We start from the raw sequence: 13915 nt of genomic DNA on the forward strand, positions 1-13915 counted from the left end.
CGGAAACTTATGAAAAGGTTGGGAGTGGGTATGTAAAGGGCCAGGACAGTTGCACAGTGAATCACATGACATATCACAACAATTTACCACACTGCAGCTTCCTGTAACATTTTTCTTGCTTTTTCCCAGAGGGCTAAATTTAACCTTCTTCAAGAAACTGAGGTTTAGAGACACTCATTTTCTAGTAGAATGGATTTCCTGACACCTCTCTTAGTGTTGTTCTTGTTCACTGTATTTTTTTTCCCCCTTTGGCCGCGCCACTCAGCTTGCGGGATCTTAGTTCCACGACCAGGGACTGAACCCGGGCCATGGCAATGAGAGCGCCAAGTCCTAACCACTGGAAAGCCAGGGAACTCCCATGTTCACTGTACTTCTATCATTCCAACTCCACCTCCTCTATGTCATCTCTTTTTCCACTATCCAGAGCCAGGCACCTACCTGGGTTTTGGAGTACACAGAACCCGAGATATCTGGCACGCCTGTGTTACTGGAGGTGACTGATACACCTGGGGGAGGAGGAAACAGACAGGAGGATTAGCTCAGCTAGCTGCCTGGCCCCATCCCTGGGAGATGATGTGTGTGGCCCTTCTAGCTATAGCACTGCAAGGGAATTTTGGTCTGTTTTTCCAGCTTCATGTCAGTCCTGAGGGATAAGAGTTCACGACACAAAAGCTCCCTAGGTTCTCCTGCCCTTTCCAGATGTGTACTGAGTATTTATGTGAGAGGGAGGTGTGTTGTATTGGGGAGGACTAAGGAATATAGCCAAACCTCACTAGCATATGGTTTTCAAAACACTTCTCTGTGCCAAAGCCCAACAGGATTGTATTAAACTTTTAACGTCCATTTCAAATCAACTGACCCCAACTCCACTCAGTTCAGCAGTGCTGCTCCTGAACGGGTTCAAAATCCATGCCTCCGCAGCATAAGGTAAGTATTAGAGGAGCACTCCTATTCAACCCCCAAGAGCACTTTCATTCTCGGAGCCTCAGTTTACTTAGTCCAGCTTCCCCAGAGTCTTGGCAATTCTACGCTACAGACTTATGATTTAAAGAGCTGGCGCAAAGGCTAATTTCCATTTGCTCAGTTTAAGCCAAAGCATGGAGAGAGAGGGGTAAGGAAGGTAGATAGGGGTAGGCTCTCTCCTACAGCCTAGGTGGAACACAAAAATCCAACTGTCATTCTAGTTTACAACTTCAGCTTTTCCATGAGTTAAAAGCTCTAATCCATACTCCAGCAACTTGCATATGTTTCCTGTTGAAAACCTCCCTACCACCAACTACAATTTTAAGGAAACCACAATAGTACAATTCTCCATTTTGATTTGTACTCCTTAAACTGAAATGCACATACTGTACCTCCTAGGGTATGGGGCAATAAGTTAAGGATAGGAAAAAGCCATCAGGTAAAATAACCCAGCAACTTACTTGAGAAACTGTATACCAATACTGAAGGAAAAGTAACTCAAATTTAACTAGGAATTTAGAGCATCCTTTCTAAAGATCTGTTAGTTTTCAGGAAGTGAGATAAAATGAAACCTCAGAAAAACTTTGCATTTCAGTTTATGTCTTTGGATCGTTCTCCTCTGCTGTTAGGAGCACTTTGTTCAGAGTTTTTTGGAAGCACTAAACTGACCAAATCACAAATGAGGAATTCTCCATTCACCCACAATTCAACAGCAATCTCTCTTCAAACTCCAGAACCCAAATCCTCTCTAGACCAAGGCAGCCTTCAAAAGCTAAGCCCACCTTGGACAGCCACTTTAGAATCTTCCCAGTAGAAGTGGCATCTTACCCTGGAGAACCCTCCCACATCACAAGTCCAGATAGTTCTAGGGAGGAGCAAACACCAACTAGGAAAAGAACACAACTACAGAAACCAAGCATGAGAAAATACTTCCCCATCTCCAAAGTATCAACTCTACACTTTAAAGGCACTGAAGAAAAAGGGGACAATACAGGAACTAACGGAATAGTTTTTTCCCTTCCCTTTGCAAGCCCCAGGTGCCCATTTGGCAAATCACTGGTAATAGGCATAACTTTAAGAACAGGAGTTCATTTATGGAAAAAGCTAAGCTAATGAGGAGGTTTGTGTGGAAGGGTTGAGAGTAAGGTGTGACAGGATATAAATGGAACATTTTTGAGGGAAACCAGAAGAGACAATGATCTTTACTGCAAAGGCTCAAACAGCTTGCTGACACCACTTGGTCATCCCATACAGAATGGGAGAAATGGCCGACTCTCAAGCCGGGTGGTAGGGAGGAATTTAGTTCCAATGTGCCCCTACCTGGTCTCATCCTTTCCAGAGGGTGGACTAGCTAAAAAACAGCTTCTAGTCTAGAGGCCTTAATTGGCCTGTTGGTTGAAACAACTGGAAATGCTGAAAAAAAGAGAATACTTTGTGTAGTAGCCCTAAATGGCCTCAGTGTAAGCACCTGAGACCCTAGAAAATAATGGGCATTGGTTTCCCTATCATTCACCAGTAATTAGCAATCTCCTCAGACTACGGAGTTTTCTTGCTTTCCTTCCAACAGTCAACACCCCCTGGTTACCCCCACTCCCAAGCAGTGCTGATCATACAAACACAATGTGGATGGCCGGGAGGAGAAACAAGAACCAATCTCTCCCAGCATGGCAGCCCCTGGGAAAGCTGATCACACTCACAGTACAAAATTACTCCAGAGGGCTGGGAACAAATACAAAGAAAGTGAAGTACCTGGGTTTCCAATTAACCAAGGACAGGGTTCTCACTGTCCAAGTTAACTCTATGAATGAAGGGCTGATGGTGTACCAGTTGGATTGAGAGGGGATGAGAATTTCCATAGTCAAGGAGATGTCTAACCAAATCTCTCCCACACATTCTTAGCTATACCCACAAGTGCAAAACGACTAATAATCCACAATCCCTGAAAAGCCATCGAGGGACTAAGAACAATGTTCCAGGCTAGAACAGTTTCCACAGCCTGAGTCATCAACTAGCTGGTCACTAATGACTTTATCTGATCTCAATCAGCCACTTGGCCCTTGGGAACCAGATGTGGGAATTAAGCCTTGGAAGATACTTTCCTAACAACAGCTCTGAACACCATCTCTTCAGCCTTTCACAATGACATGACACGAACTTTTTTGTCCTTTCTCCTCTGCTTATGTCAGAGACAAGGGGAAGATCTAAATGGAAAAGTGAAGAGCTATAATAAGTATGGCGAATCGGGCATTTTCTACAAATAGCTTTCTTGACTAACCAATCAACAGGCTGGGAACTGAGGCCACTTCCCCTCCCCCACCTTAATAAAATCACCATACTGAAAAGTTAACAGTTCTTTGGCTATGCTGGGGTTTGATTGAAAAGGCCACCCTCCACCCTTCATCCACAGCACAACATTGGCTCCTAGTGTCCAGAAAGACATGCACGGAAAGAACGCCAGAATTAGCTAAAGAAATACCACAGTTTATTGAAGACTACAAATATTTTGTTACAAGTTGGAACTACATGCCTTCCAGAAATCAAAAGCAACAGCAGGTGTGTGCATTGATGCTTCGGAGGAGGTGCTGCACCGCTTGAATTCGAAATGGGTAAGACAGGGTCAGACACATGGGGGAGAGGGAAATGGGGGAAGGGCAAGTTCAAAAGCCCAGAAGGTATCCACCAACTCATTTCCCCAAGCCACGCAGGCCATGGCCACAGCTCAGCAGGCTCTCCTCAGTGGTCTGGTTTCTGAAACAAGACTTCAGTGCAAATTTACACACACACACAAAACACAGCCCCCAGCCTTGGGCCAAATTAGCTCTCTGCCGTCCAGAAATGCTTGTAAGGGGGTGGATATTTTCTTCCTAAAAGGAATCAAATACATAAAAATAAATGAATTTAGAGGTTGATGAGGAATGGGATGACAAGAGCCCTCTGTGGGGTTGGGAACTGGGGATTCTTAAAGGGCTGTTATAGGAGGTCTCTGAAATCTTAAGGGAAGTAAGAAGCTAGGATTTCCAAAATCAGTTATGCCATTTTCTTCTATAACCAATCATCTACCTCTTCAAATTCTTGAACCTGGTCCAGCTAAGACCTAAATCTAATATTCTTGGAATAGGGCCACTCCAAGACAAAAGCTTATAATCCTCCCCACCAAAGACTAGGGTGGACCTGCTCAGTGAGAGGGGGGCCCTAGGCACAAGGAGTCTGGGCATTATTAAATCTCAATGGGGTCTCTCAGGATTTCTTTAGTTTAAATCTTGACCCACTCTAAGTCATACAACACAGTTCAAAGCTCCACCTGTTAGATCCCAGACCTACTGCCCTTTTGCTCAGCTCAGTTTCCCAATAATTGAAAACCTTGGGCAATTTTAACCACCTGGAGCCCATACAAGGGTGAAGAACACAGATGTAGCTCCATCCGAATCACCATGTAACCATAACTAAGAATTTTAAAGGACAACCCTCAACTCCAACCCCAAGCAATAGCAACCACCTCCTCCCCATACACATCTACAAGGCACTGAAAAAAGTAGATGGAATTGTTTTATTCAAAGACTCTTACTCCCTGTCCTCCAAAAATGGAGAGTAGGTGTCAGGTACGGGAGCAGGGGATAGGCTAAATATCTTTGAGGTCAGCACCCATTCAGAGGATTCCCGTATTTCCCTCCCTGCCATCAGAGGTGCAAATGGACTTTGCAAGAGACCAGCCATACAAATGAAGGAACCTAAAGGTCCAACTCTCCCTCTATTGAGTATTCATGCCCTACTCCTTTCTCTCCACATCTTAGGCCCTCTAGATAGGCGATAAAAAGGGGCCACATGAGAAAAGCAGTACTACAAAGAGATTTAAGCCAAAGCTACCACAGCATGCTAGCTAAGAACCCATTTAACTCTTCTATTCAGTGAATATATCCCCTATTGTACTACCAGTACCTTAAACGTTAACAATTGCCTCCACTGACATCTCAGTAAAATCTGGGGGCCCTCTGCTTCCCACCCAAAGTTTAGGCCAGCCAACATATTCTAACAGCCAACTCGTGCGCCAGGGCATTCCCGTCATGAGTAGTGAATACACATTCTAGTATTAAGCTCCTCTGTTGGTGCTGCTCAGACAGACACCCAAGTCAGGCAGACATTAACAATCATACATGGAGCAGCAGCACACCCTCATCAACCCTGTTTTCTCAAGCACCAGATCTTCCTCCCTGAAACTCATTTAATGACATCCCACAGACACCAATGACAGCCAGAGTCAAGGTGAGCTTACCAGTGTTGTATCCATGAGACCCATATCCACTTGGCTGTTGGAAAGGGGTGGCTGATGCATTCACACTGACATTCACACCATGCTGCTTGGAAGAGGTAGGAGCCACCTGAAGAGCAATAGGCCAGAACTACAGTGAAATGGCAGCAAAGTACCATTCAACCGACCCGTCCTACTCCAGAGACTGGGCATTCAGATGGCTACCCACTCTGATGTATGCTGTCCACAGTTTACTTAGCAAAATGGGTTCAGGGAATGAATGAGAGTCTGAGGGAAGCAAAGCTGTACATTCCCCTTTTAGCTAATTCTACGAATGGGTAATTCCTTACCCCAATCCCAGCCCCACTCCCTCTCCCAGGCCAGAAAGAGGCCAGAGGTGGAAACTGTTCCTCTTCATTCATTATTAAAAAGTCATCTAGCCTTGAAAGCAGCTAGCATAGTGTCCAGGGCTAGGACTCTTCACCACAAGTAAAGACCAAGCCCAAGTACTTACAGGGAACACAGCAGGCCCATACTGGAAGGTGCTGGGGAGGCCCGGAACCCCTGTGTAGTATGGCAGGCTGGTGTAACTGTAGCCAGGAGGCAGCGCCGGGTTCAGGAATGTCTGCTGCGTGGTATGGTGAGTCTGTGTCTGGTTCTGCTGGGGCTGGGCCAAGGTTGTGGCCGGGGCCGGGGAGGAGGCATCCCCACGGCCGAACTTTGTGAGGTCACCTGTGACACGAGAGGCTAAATGTATCTGCCACTTTCACCCCCCAACACCAATGCAGAATTTCCTCTTCTGGTTTCACATGATTCCAGGAGAGCCTTCAGAGACTATTAAAGTCCAATGCTTTGAATTCCATTTCTTTGCGGCTCCATTTAGCACTGCTCAGTACACAATCTGCACAGTGCTAGTCAAGGACTAGCATGACTGTGCAATACTGTGACAGAAACCAGCTCCCAGAATAAAGCTCCTGTATGATTTCCCTGCCCACCTGTTTTCTTTCATCTCTTCTCCACCCCACCCCCTCCTTTCCTTCTCTGCTTCCCCTCCATGGGGAAAACTCCATGCTGGACTTGAAAAACAATGCTAGGTCAGGGAAAATGACAGGGCAATAAGGTCAACAATAGGTCAGGCCCTGGCCTAGCAAGGCAATGAGACTGCCACATGAGTAAGGAACAGGAGCAGAGATGAGTAGAGGAAGGTCAGTTCAACCACAGTACTTCCTGGAAAAAGCTAGAGAATAGCTGAGAAGTCAACACATCATCCGGAGTCACAGGGAGACAACAGAAAGTGGGATGAGAAGCCAAGCTGCTACATGCCCATCTTCAGCAGGATTCTGAATCTACCAACCCTGATTTACCACATCCATTTTGTACTTCTGTCAAAGATCTTAATTAAGGTGAGAACTGGACCCCTTCCTTCTACTAATCAGGTTTCTGCCACCAAGGCCAACACAACCTCCCTATCCCAATCCTACCAGAATAAGGGTTGCTGGCCAGGCTACCATCCCTCCCAGTCAGCGGAGTGGTGGGTGTGGGAAATGGGATGCTGTAGTAATCCTGAAAGAGAGAGAGAAAAGAGCAGAGACTCAATGCCACTCATTCCCAGAAGTGAGGACATGTCATTCAGGGTGAGAAGCAAGAGAATGTTGGAGTACTGCAATTTATCCAGCCATTGATTAAGCTGGCTTGAACTGGCACAAACTCCATATTACTCTTACATACACTGTCCCCCCTGCCTGGCCATGGGGACAGTCAGGCAAGGTCTACAAGTATGCCCACCAGGAAACACTTCAAGTCCATCAGCACCAATAATATTCTCAAACCTCTAAATATTATCCCTCATAGTCTACTACTACTGAGAAAACAGATCTTCCTTCTGGAATTCATCAAAGTGTTTGAGACATACAGGAAGCATCCCAAGAGTTCCACAGTACTCTGAGCTTTATAACAGGTTAAAATGTGTTTACTTCAAAGATGTCACAACTCTGATTAAAAAAAAAAAAAATTACCTTCTGTTAGAACCACTCTCGAAGTACATTCTAATATATCTTAAAGTATGTGTATGGAGGTATGGCTTGAGAAAGAGCCAAGTCTGTGACTTATCAACTGAACATTTGGAATAATCCAAACATTAATTTTAAGATCACTTTCTTTTCCTAAGCTCTACAACCATATACTCACCAATGGAAATCTTGTCTGAAGCATCTGCAAGTCATCATAACCATATACTTGTGGCTGAAAGATACAAACATGTAACAATATTAATGAGGACTGGTCATGACGGTAGCAAACCAAGGAGCTAAGAGACAAGATAAATCAACATTCATCCTCATTCTTAAGAAGAAGAGGACATAAATTATTTCCTTCATTTTCTTTAAGAAAGAAGTGAAATACAAAGAGATTACATGATTCATGAAAGGTCTTGAAGCTTTCCTTGAGCTACACAGTGATTCAACTAGGCTGGCCTCTGGGTAGCAGTAGGGTACGCACAAGTCATACATATATAGCCTGCTTTATTCTACCTGTCTTTGCCTCCTTTGCCCTTCAAAATATGGCTTAAAATTTATCTCCTTCAGAAAGGATTCGCATTTTACTCTACTCTTTAATGTTTGGGTACTAAGGTAGTGTGTTAGCTATTAAAAAAGTGCTAATGGATGTTTCATATGTATGATATTCTTCTAGACTCTCCGAAGGCAAAAACAAGTTTTTGGTTTTTTTAAAATTTTTATTGGAGTATAGTTGATTTACGATGTTGTGTTAGTTTCAGGTGTACAGCAAAGTGGATCAGTTATACATATATATCCACTCTTTTTAGATTCTTTTCCCATATAGGCCATTACAGAGTATTGAGTAGAGTTCCCTGTGCTACATGGTAGGTCCTTATTAGTTATCTGTTTTATATACAGTAGTGTGTATATGTCAATCCCAATCTTCCAATTTATCCCTCCCCCCCACCCCCGCTCTAATCCCCTGGTAAACATAAGTTTGAAAAACAGACGTTTAAAAAAATTTTTTTTATTAAATATCCTTCATCTTAATAGGTACTGAATACACGAAGCTGATACAAGACACAGCAGAGCAAAAGGCTACTACTGTCAGTCACCTATTCTCAGATAGCCCCAGACTAAGTCAGGGAACTCTACTCTGACTAGGTCAGAGCCAGCATAGACCCCCAGAAATTAGGAATCTATCCAACTAGAGAAAATAATTCCCTAAGAAACAGAAAGGGATTCCAGTTAGACACTCTGGCCTTTGGCTTCTGAGGCCCAGAAATTGTGTTTCACCCGACAAAATACACAGTAGAGGACCTGGTCTAGGTTTAGTCCTTCCTTTCTAAAAAATTATTTTTTCCCAAAACTACAAAGATTAAAAACTTGTTTGCTTACATGTGACAACCACTCATTTATTATTTAATTATATTCTTCCACCTGAAGCCATAGCCATAAAGAACAGCCATACCACCTTCCTCTTTTGGAGAAGATCCTTCAGTCTCACTTACCGGGTAGGCATGTAACAGCCCTGGAGCCATAATATATGGATTAGGCAACAACGGCGGGACCCCAGGAGGGAGGTTGGGAGGAGCTTTTCCTGAAAGAGAAATTATATTTTTATCTTGTCACACTATTACTTTGCTCATTCATACCAAAGGAATGCAATTCATCTTCTATGCAGGGCTACCTGAAGTTGTAGCAACTGAGCTTCGAGTGGAGGCTGTGACGGTAGAGTTGCTGCCTAGGCTGAGGCCCAAGCTACTGCCACTATTGAGACTGGAAGAGACACTGACCACTGGGGGAGGTGCAGAGACTGTGCTGGATGTGGTGGAGAAAGTGCTGGAGGAAGAATGAAGATTCGCCTCACTCTCCACGCTTGTGTGCTTCAAAAAGGCGGTGCAGTGGAAGAGAGGAGGAGGAAACAGTGATTAGTATAACAGGTCAGGAAAGACAATCCCTTCTGTTGATTATAATCACACCAACTTCTCAATTAAAAAGGCTGAGGCAGGGTACTAGGGTGCTCTCTGCCAAAGTAATTAGAAGAAGTTACTAAATACTGTCTGGCTACACATTCTCCAACATTCATCTGGTAAGGATGGTAACAACAGACCCACTGCACATTATCACCCTGTTCAGAAAGGCAACAGAGCGAGTGGGGACAAACTCCCTAGAAATGAACACTGACTAGCCAATGAGGAGACAAAAGATAGTTTAGGTCTGAAAAATATATCATAGTCTTCTCTCCCACATTCTTCTTCACTAGGCCAGCACAACAGACAAGTTCACAAGCTAGAAAGAAGTACAAGTTCTAATGAATTTAAACCTGAAATAGTACACTTGAGGAAAGAGAGATTCCTGAGAAAGCCTTAACCCTCATTACCTTGCCCCAGGCTTTTGACAAACCAGACACCTTTGCCCAAAACAGGTCCTCCTGAAGTTAGTTTTCTTCCTTACCATCTCAGCTTAATTCCACAAATTGTTATAAAATCACAACAGTGAAATTAATTCTTTGGCCAAAAGTTCTCATCTGGCCTCTACTTTCATAGGATGCCCAGACTCAAACTGATTATTTTCAGGACTCATGTTTGCCATACCCCAGACCAATGAATGAAAATGGCTGTACCAGTTAGAAAGGGATGTTCTTACAGAATTTATCATAGCATACAAAGTCCCACCCAATTAAGTGTTAAAAAAAAAAAAAGTCATATATTCAAAAAAGTCACTTCCAGGGCTTTGAGAATTGGCCCACAGCTCTGCAATATTTCTGGATTCTTCTGCCTCTCTCGGCTTCAAACATCCTTTTTACTCCTTTCCTGCAACTTCAGATGAATTATCACTTTGCCACCTCATGAAGAAATTTTCAAGACTCCCTTCTTGGGAGACTCTTACAGTTGGATAGTTGTTTAAGTGTAAACAAGACCATACTTCCTCTTTTACAGCATCACACTTACCAAAAGAGTGGATGTCGAAGTGCGCCCAGAAGATGTTGATGACGAAAGGGTATTCTGCTGAGTAGATAACGTGCTGTAAGGTAAAAGAGGTTGCCATTAGCCATAGGGCTATGGTTACCTGACCTGGAGCTTCAGTCAAGAACACAGGCCACGGCTTCCCTGGTGGCGCAGTGGTTGAGAGTCCGCCTGCCAATGCAGGGGACGCGGGTTCGTGCCCCGGTCCAGGAGGATCCCACATGCTGCGGAGCGGCTGGGTCCGTGAACCATGGCCACTGAGCCTGTGCTCCGCAACGGGAGAGGCCACAGCAGTGAGAGGCCCACGTACCGCAAAAAAAAAAAGAACACAGGTCAGACACAGAGAACTGACTTGTGGTTGCCGGCAGGCGGGGTGGGGAGGGATAGAGTGGGAGTTTTGGGTTAGCAGATGCAAACTAGTATATATAGAATGGATGAACAAGGTCCTACCGTATAGCACATAGAAATATATTCAATATCCTGTGAGATAAACCATAATGAAAAAAATATAAAAAAGAAAATATGTATAACTGAATCACTTTGCTGTACAGCAGAAATTAACACAACATTGTAAATCAACTATACATCAATTGAAAAAAAAAAAGAAGAACATAGGCAAAGAAGGCATAATATGGGACCAAGGAGATCCTGAGATCATATGGTAAACACAATGGCCAGCCAAGAGTAGTGAGCAGTTAAAGCAAGAATGGGTGTTGAAAAAGGGAAAAAAGCCTCCTCTGTCTTTACTTCCCATAGCTTTTAGGTTACCCACTTAGCTAATGTGGTCTCTGCTAGGCAGAGAGGACAAGATAGAACCAGAGAGCTCTGTTATTACTACTCACCAACCCAAACCTCCATCCTCACCCCAAATCACCTGCTGTGTTGTGTGGTGGTACTATTTGGAATCTCCTCATTGTGGCTCAAGCCACCCAAGGAAGATGAGTGCTGATTGGTTGTCGTCAGTAAGGAAGCTGCAGATACCGTTTCACTGAGAGGGGGGATGCTAGAAGTGGAAGGTGAGTCAGATTTCACTGCAGAGCCTGTAGCACCTGGAAATAAAGAAAGGAATTCACCTCATCAGAGGAAGTTATTAAGAGGTGACGACAGCCCTAGGCTGTCCCAAAGACAAGAGTGTGAGTTATTTAGTAATGGACCACTAACATTTAGGTACAATCTTTTCCTTTTTTTTTAATTCCAAGCATTTCACAGCACTGATCTCATTTGTCCAATAAAGAGAACCCAGAGGATTATCACTGTTACAAGACAGAGAACCTGAAACTTACGATAGTTTGAGATTAAACAGCAAGGTAGAAAAAAACCAAGCTGAGACTATACCAGAAGTTTTGATCATTGAGGCAGGGCTCTTTTCACAACAATCTACGAAATGCAAAAATATTTAAAGGGGAGTAAAAACACTACAACTGAGAGGAAAAAGCCTGGAGAACACTCACCTTCAACAGATTGCGTGGTCTGTAACTGTGTGGCCTGCACAGAACTGAAGCCATTCTGGTAAAAAAAAAAAAGAGGAATAAGAAACAGACAAACTCAAGTGAATAGGTCAAGTTAGCACATTGACTCAGCTTAACTTCTGTCAACCAATTTCTTTCAGAGAAATTCTACAATGAAAGGATTAACATAATGTATACTACCCAAACAAAGTAAAAACAACAAAAATTTAAAAACAACAATAGTAAGATATACCAACCCTGTGTGACCCAGGGCAACAGAAGGCAATGCCCAAACTGCTGAAGAGATCCCAAACCCCAAACAGACATAGGAAAGGTCCAAATCCAGTGATCCCTGGGGGAGGATGTGGGAGTATGACAGTTCAGCCAAACCACCTATTCTGCTGGCTGCATCTGACAGTCACTCCACATTGCCTCTAGCATATGCTGTCCCCCTCACCAAGCCAAGACATAGCAAGGTGAGGTCTACTGATATGCACCCACAGAAGGCTGGCAATCAGATCTTCCAAGAAGAGAAAACAGGTAATTGAGACTGATTCTACTAAAGAGAATGAATCTTTAGTGCAAAGAGAATGATCTTCTGGCTCTGAGTCTCCAAGGTTAGTGAAGAGAACTTTTATTTCACCAACCACAAAAATGTGGTTCAGCTTCTCAATCAGCACTTCAGAGGTGTCTTAGCACCATTTGTCAAGAAGTAAAACACTAATATTTCAGAGATTTTGCCCACTATTCTCCTAACCAATGCCCAGGGGCTCATGAAGCCAATACCTTTGCCTGAGTCAAGTCCTTTTGGGGTGATGAAGAGATGGAGCTGGGGTACCGCCGCGTCTGTGTGGATCTCTGTTCATATAGAGGGCCCTGAGCATTATTTTGGGAGGTATAGGTTGTCGACTGAATTGGGCCACTCTGATAACCGGACTCCTGACTCTGGTTAGATGAAATTGTGGATGAAGATTCACTGTGGGGAATGGAGAAGGAAAATCTGAGAGAGACGAATAGAGCAGATCCACTGATACTAAAACAGTGGAGATCCACTACTTGTGTAAGTTGATTACAATCAAAAAGAAAAATTCCAGCAACAAATAAAAGAAACTGCCGCAATTTTCTCCTGAGAACAGTAGGAATTTCCACATCCTATAGAGCCAGGGATCTAAGCTAAGAATCCAGTTTAAAAACATTTTCAACTCTTAAAGGAAGAGAAAAATTTCTTGTTCCCTTACATGCTGCTGTTATTAGAAAAGAGGCTAAAAGTCAGTAGAAAGGATATACTACTCTTGGTCCCTTTGATACCATCATAACATGAACCCTAAACATGGGAAAAATCACCTTTTGCTCATGTTCATTTTAAGGAATTCTGAGCTCCTGGCCCTCTCAAAAACCCTATGAAGTAAAATTCTCTTGAAAGGAACTTTTAAAATATTCATATGCATTAACAGCAATTATGATTCAACAGAGCTAGGCTGGGGCAAGACATCTCTATTTTTAAATTCTAAGGATTGAAAAAAATTCCTCCAGGGTTTTCTACTGCTTAAGATGGCCTTCCCTGATAGCTATCAGAAGAGGCAGGGAAGGTTCTACTGGAAAGGTTTCTTTTACTTGTGTAATGTATTAATGTTACCTCCTTCCTAGGAGTTCAAAGCTACACCCTTCGTAGGCTTAAGTCCACACCAAGGGGCTAAAAGTGTCAAACACATTTTTAGCTGTGGTAGAGGCCAAGGTACTGTTAAAGGTGGGGTACATGTCTCTAGGAACTGTGCCTGGACATTCTAGAAGTGCCCAAGGGATACATTTCTGTTTAGAGTTAGGAAAAACCTAGTAACAATATTTTAAAATGCTCAACAAAATGCTAAAATTGGCTACTTTTCTCTCACTCAATCAGAGGCTTGGCCTGTCCAGAGTTCTAGGAATCAGCAGGAGATTTAGAAAAACTGGTAAATGTCTGATAAAAGAAGTCTTATGACGGCTGTTTCCTCTACCTGGCCGTGCTGGTATAGAGGCTACTTGGAGCCTGGCTTGAAGAGGCGCTCGTGGTGGGGGTGGACTCATAATCAGAAAGGACAGGCTCTGACCCAAACTGCAACGCCCCAAACTGCAGATTTAGCCCTGAGATATCTGCCGAGCCAGGCATCTCCACAGCCAGAGCAGGAATCTGTAAAGAAGATAAAGTAATGGTTTACTATAAGCTTACTGTAAGACTAATAAAAAACTTCTGCTTTAAACCTCCAAATTACACACTTACAATCTCAATTCTCAAATCCCACACCCCTTTGCCCTAAA

General features: G+C 43.5%; 1 protein-coding gene and 2 non-coding genes across 38 annotated transcripts in view; all 3 read right to left on the reverse strand.

Moving 5' to 3' along the window:
* UBAP2L (ubiquitin associated protein 2 like) overlaps window positions 1-13915 on the reverse strand; it is a 43456-nt gene that overhangs the window by 2968 nt on the left and 26573 nt on the right. For 28 of the 36 annotated variants that reach the window (XM_033414579.2, XM_033414577.2, XM_033414583.2 and 25 more), the window contains 12 exons: window positions 13615-13787; window positions 12407-12596; window positions 11624-11678; window positions 11047-11221; window positions 10158-10230; window positions 8894-9089; window positions 8715-8803; window positions 7397-7450; window positions 6691-6772; window positions 5724-5941; window positions 5234-5339; window positions 439-506 (listed from right to left, as the gene is read on the reverse strand). In XM_033414579.2, coding sequence (XP_033270470.1) covers window positions 439-506; window positions 5234-5339; window positions 5724-5941; window positions 6691-6772; window positions 7397-7450; window positions 8715-8803; window positions 8894-9089; window positions 10158-10230; window positions 11047-11221; window positions 11624-11678; window positions 12407-12596; window positions 13615-13787 — 1479 coding nt within the window. Of the gene's footprint in view, window positions 1-438; window positions 507-3423; window positions 3828-5233; window positions 5340-5723; window positions 5942-6690; window positions 6773-7396; window positions 7451-8714; window positions 8804-8893; window positions 9090-10157; window positions 10231-11046; window positions 11222-11623; window positions 11679-12406; window positions 12597-13614; window positions 13788-13915 lie in introns of those variants that run through there. The other 8 variants (XM_049706223.1, XM_033414588.1, XM_033414586.2 and 5 more) reach the window with 2 other exon arrangements.
* On the reverse strand, window positions 6857-6992 carry LOC117198386 (small nucleolar RNA SNORA58). The gene has a single exon (XR_004479537.1). It is a non-coding gene; the product is annotated as a small nucleolar RNA SNORA58 (small nucleolar RNA).
* On the reverse strand, window positions 11981-12117 carry LOC117198381 (small nucleolar RNA SNORA58). Its single transcript, XR_004479532.1, has one exon. It is a non-coding gene; the product is annotated as a small nucleolar RNA SNORA58 (small nucleolar RNA).

Source organism: Orcinus orca, chromosome 1, assembly GCF_937001465.1.
Source record: "Orcinus orca chromosome 1, mOrcOrc1.1, whole genome shotgun sequence".
NCBI lineage: Eukaryota > Metazoa > Chordata > Mammalia > Artiodactyla > Delphinidae > Orcinus > Orcinus orca.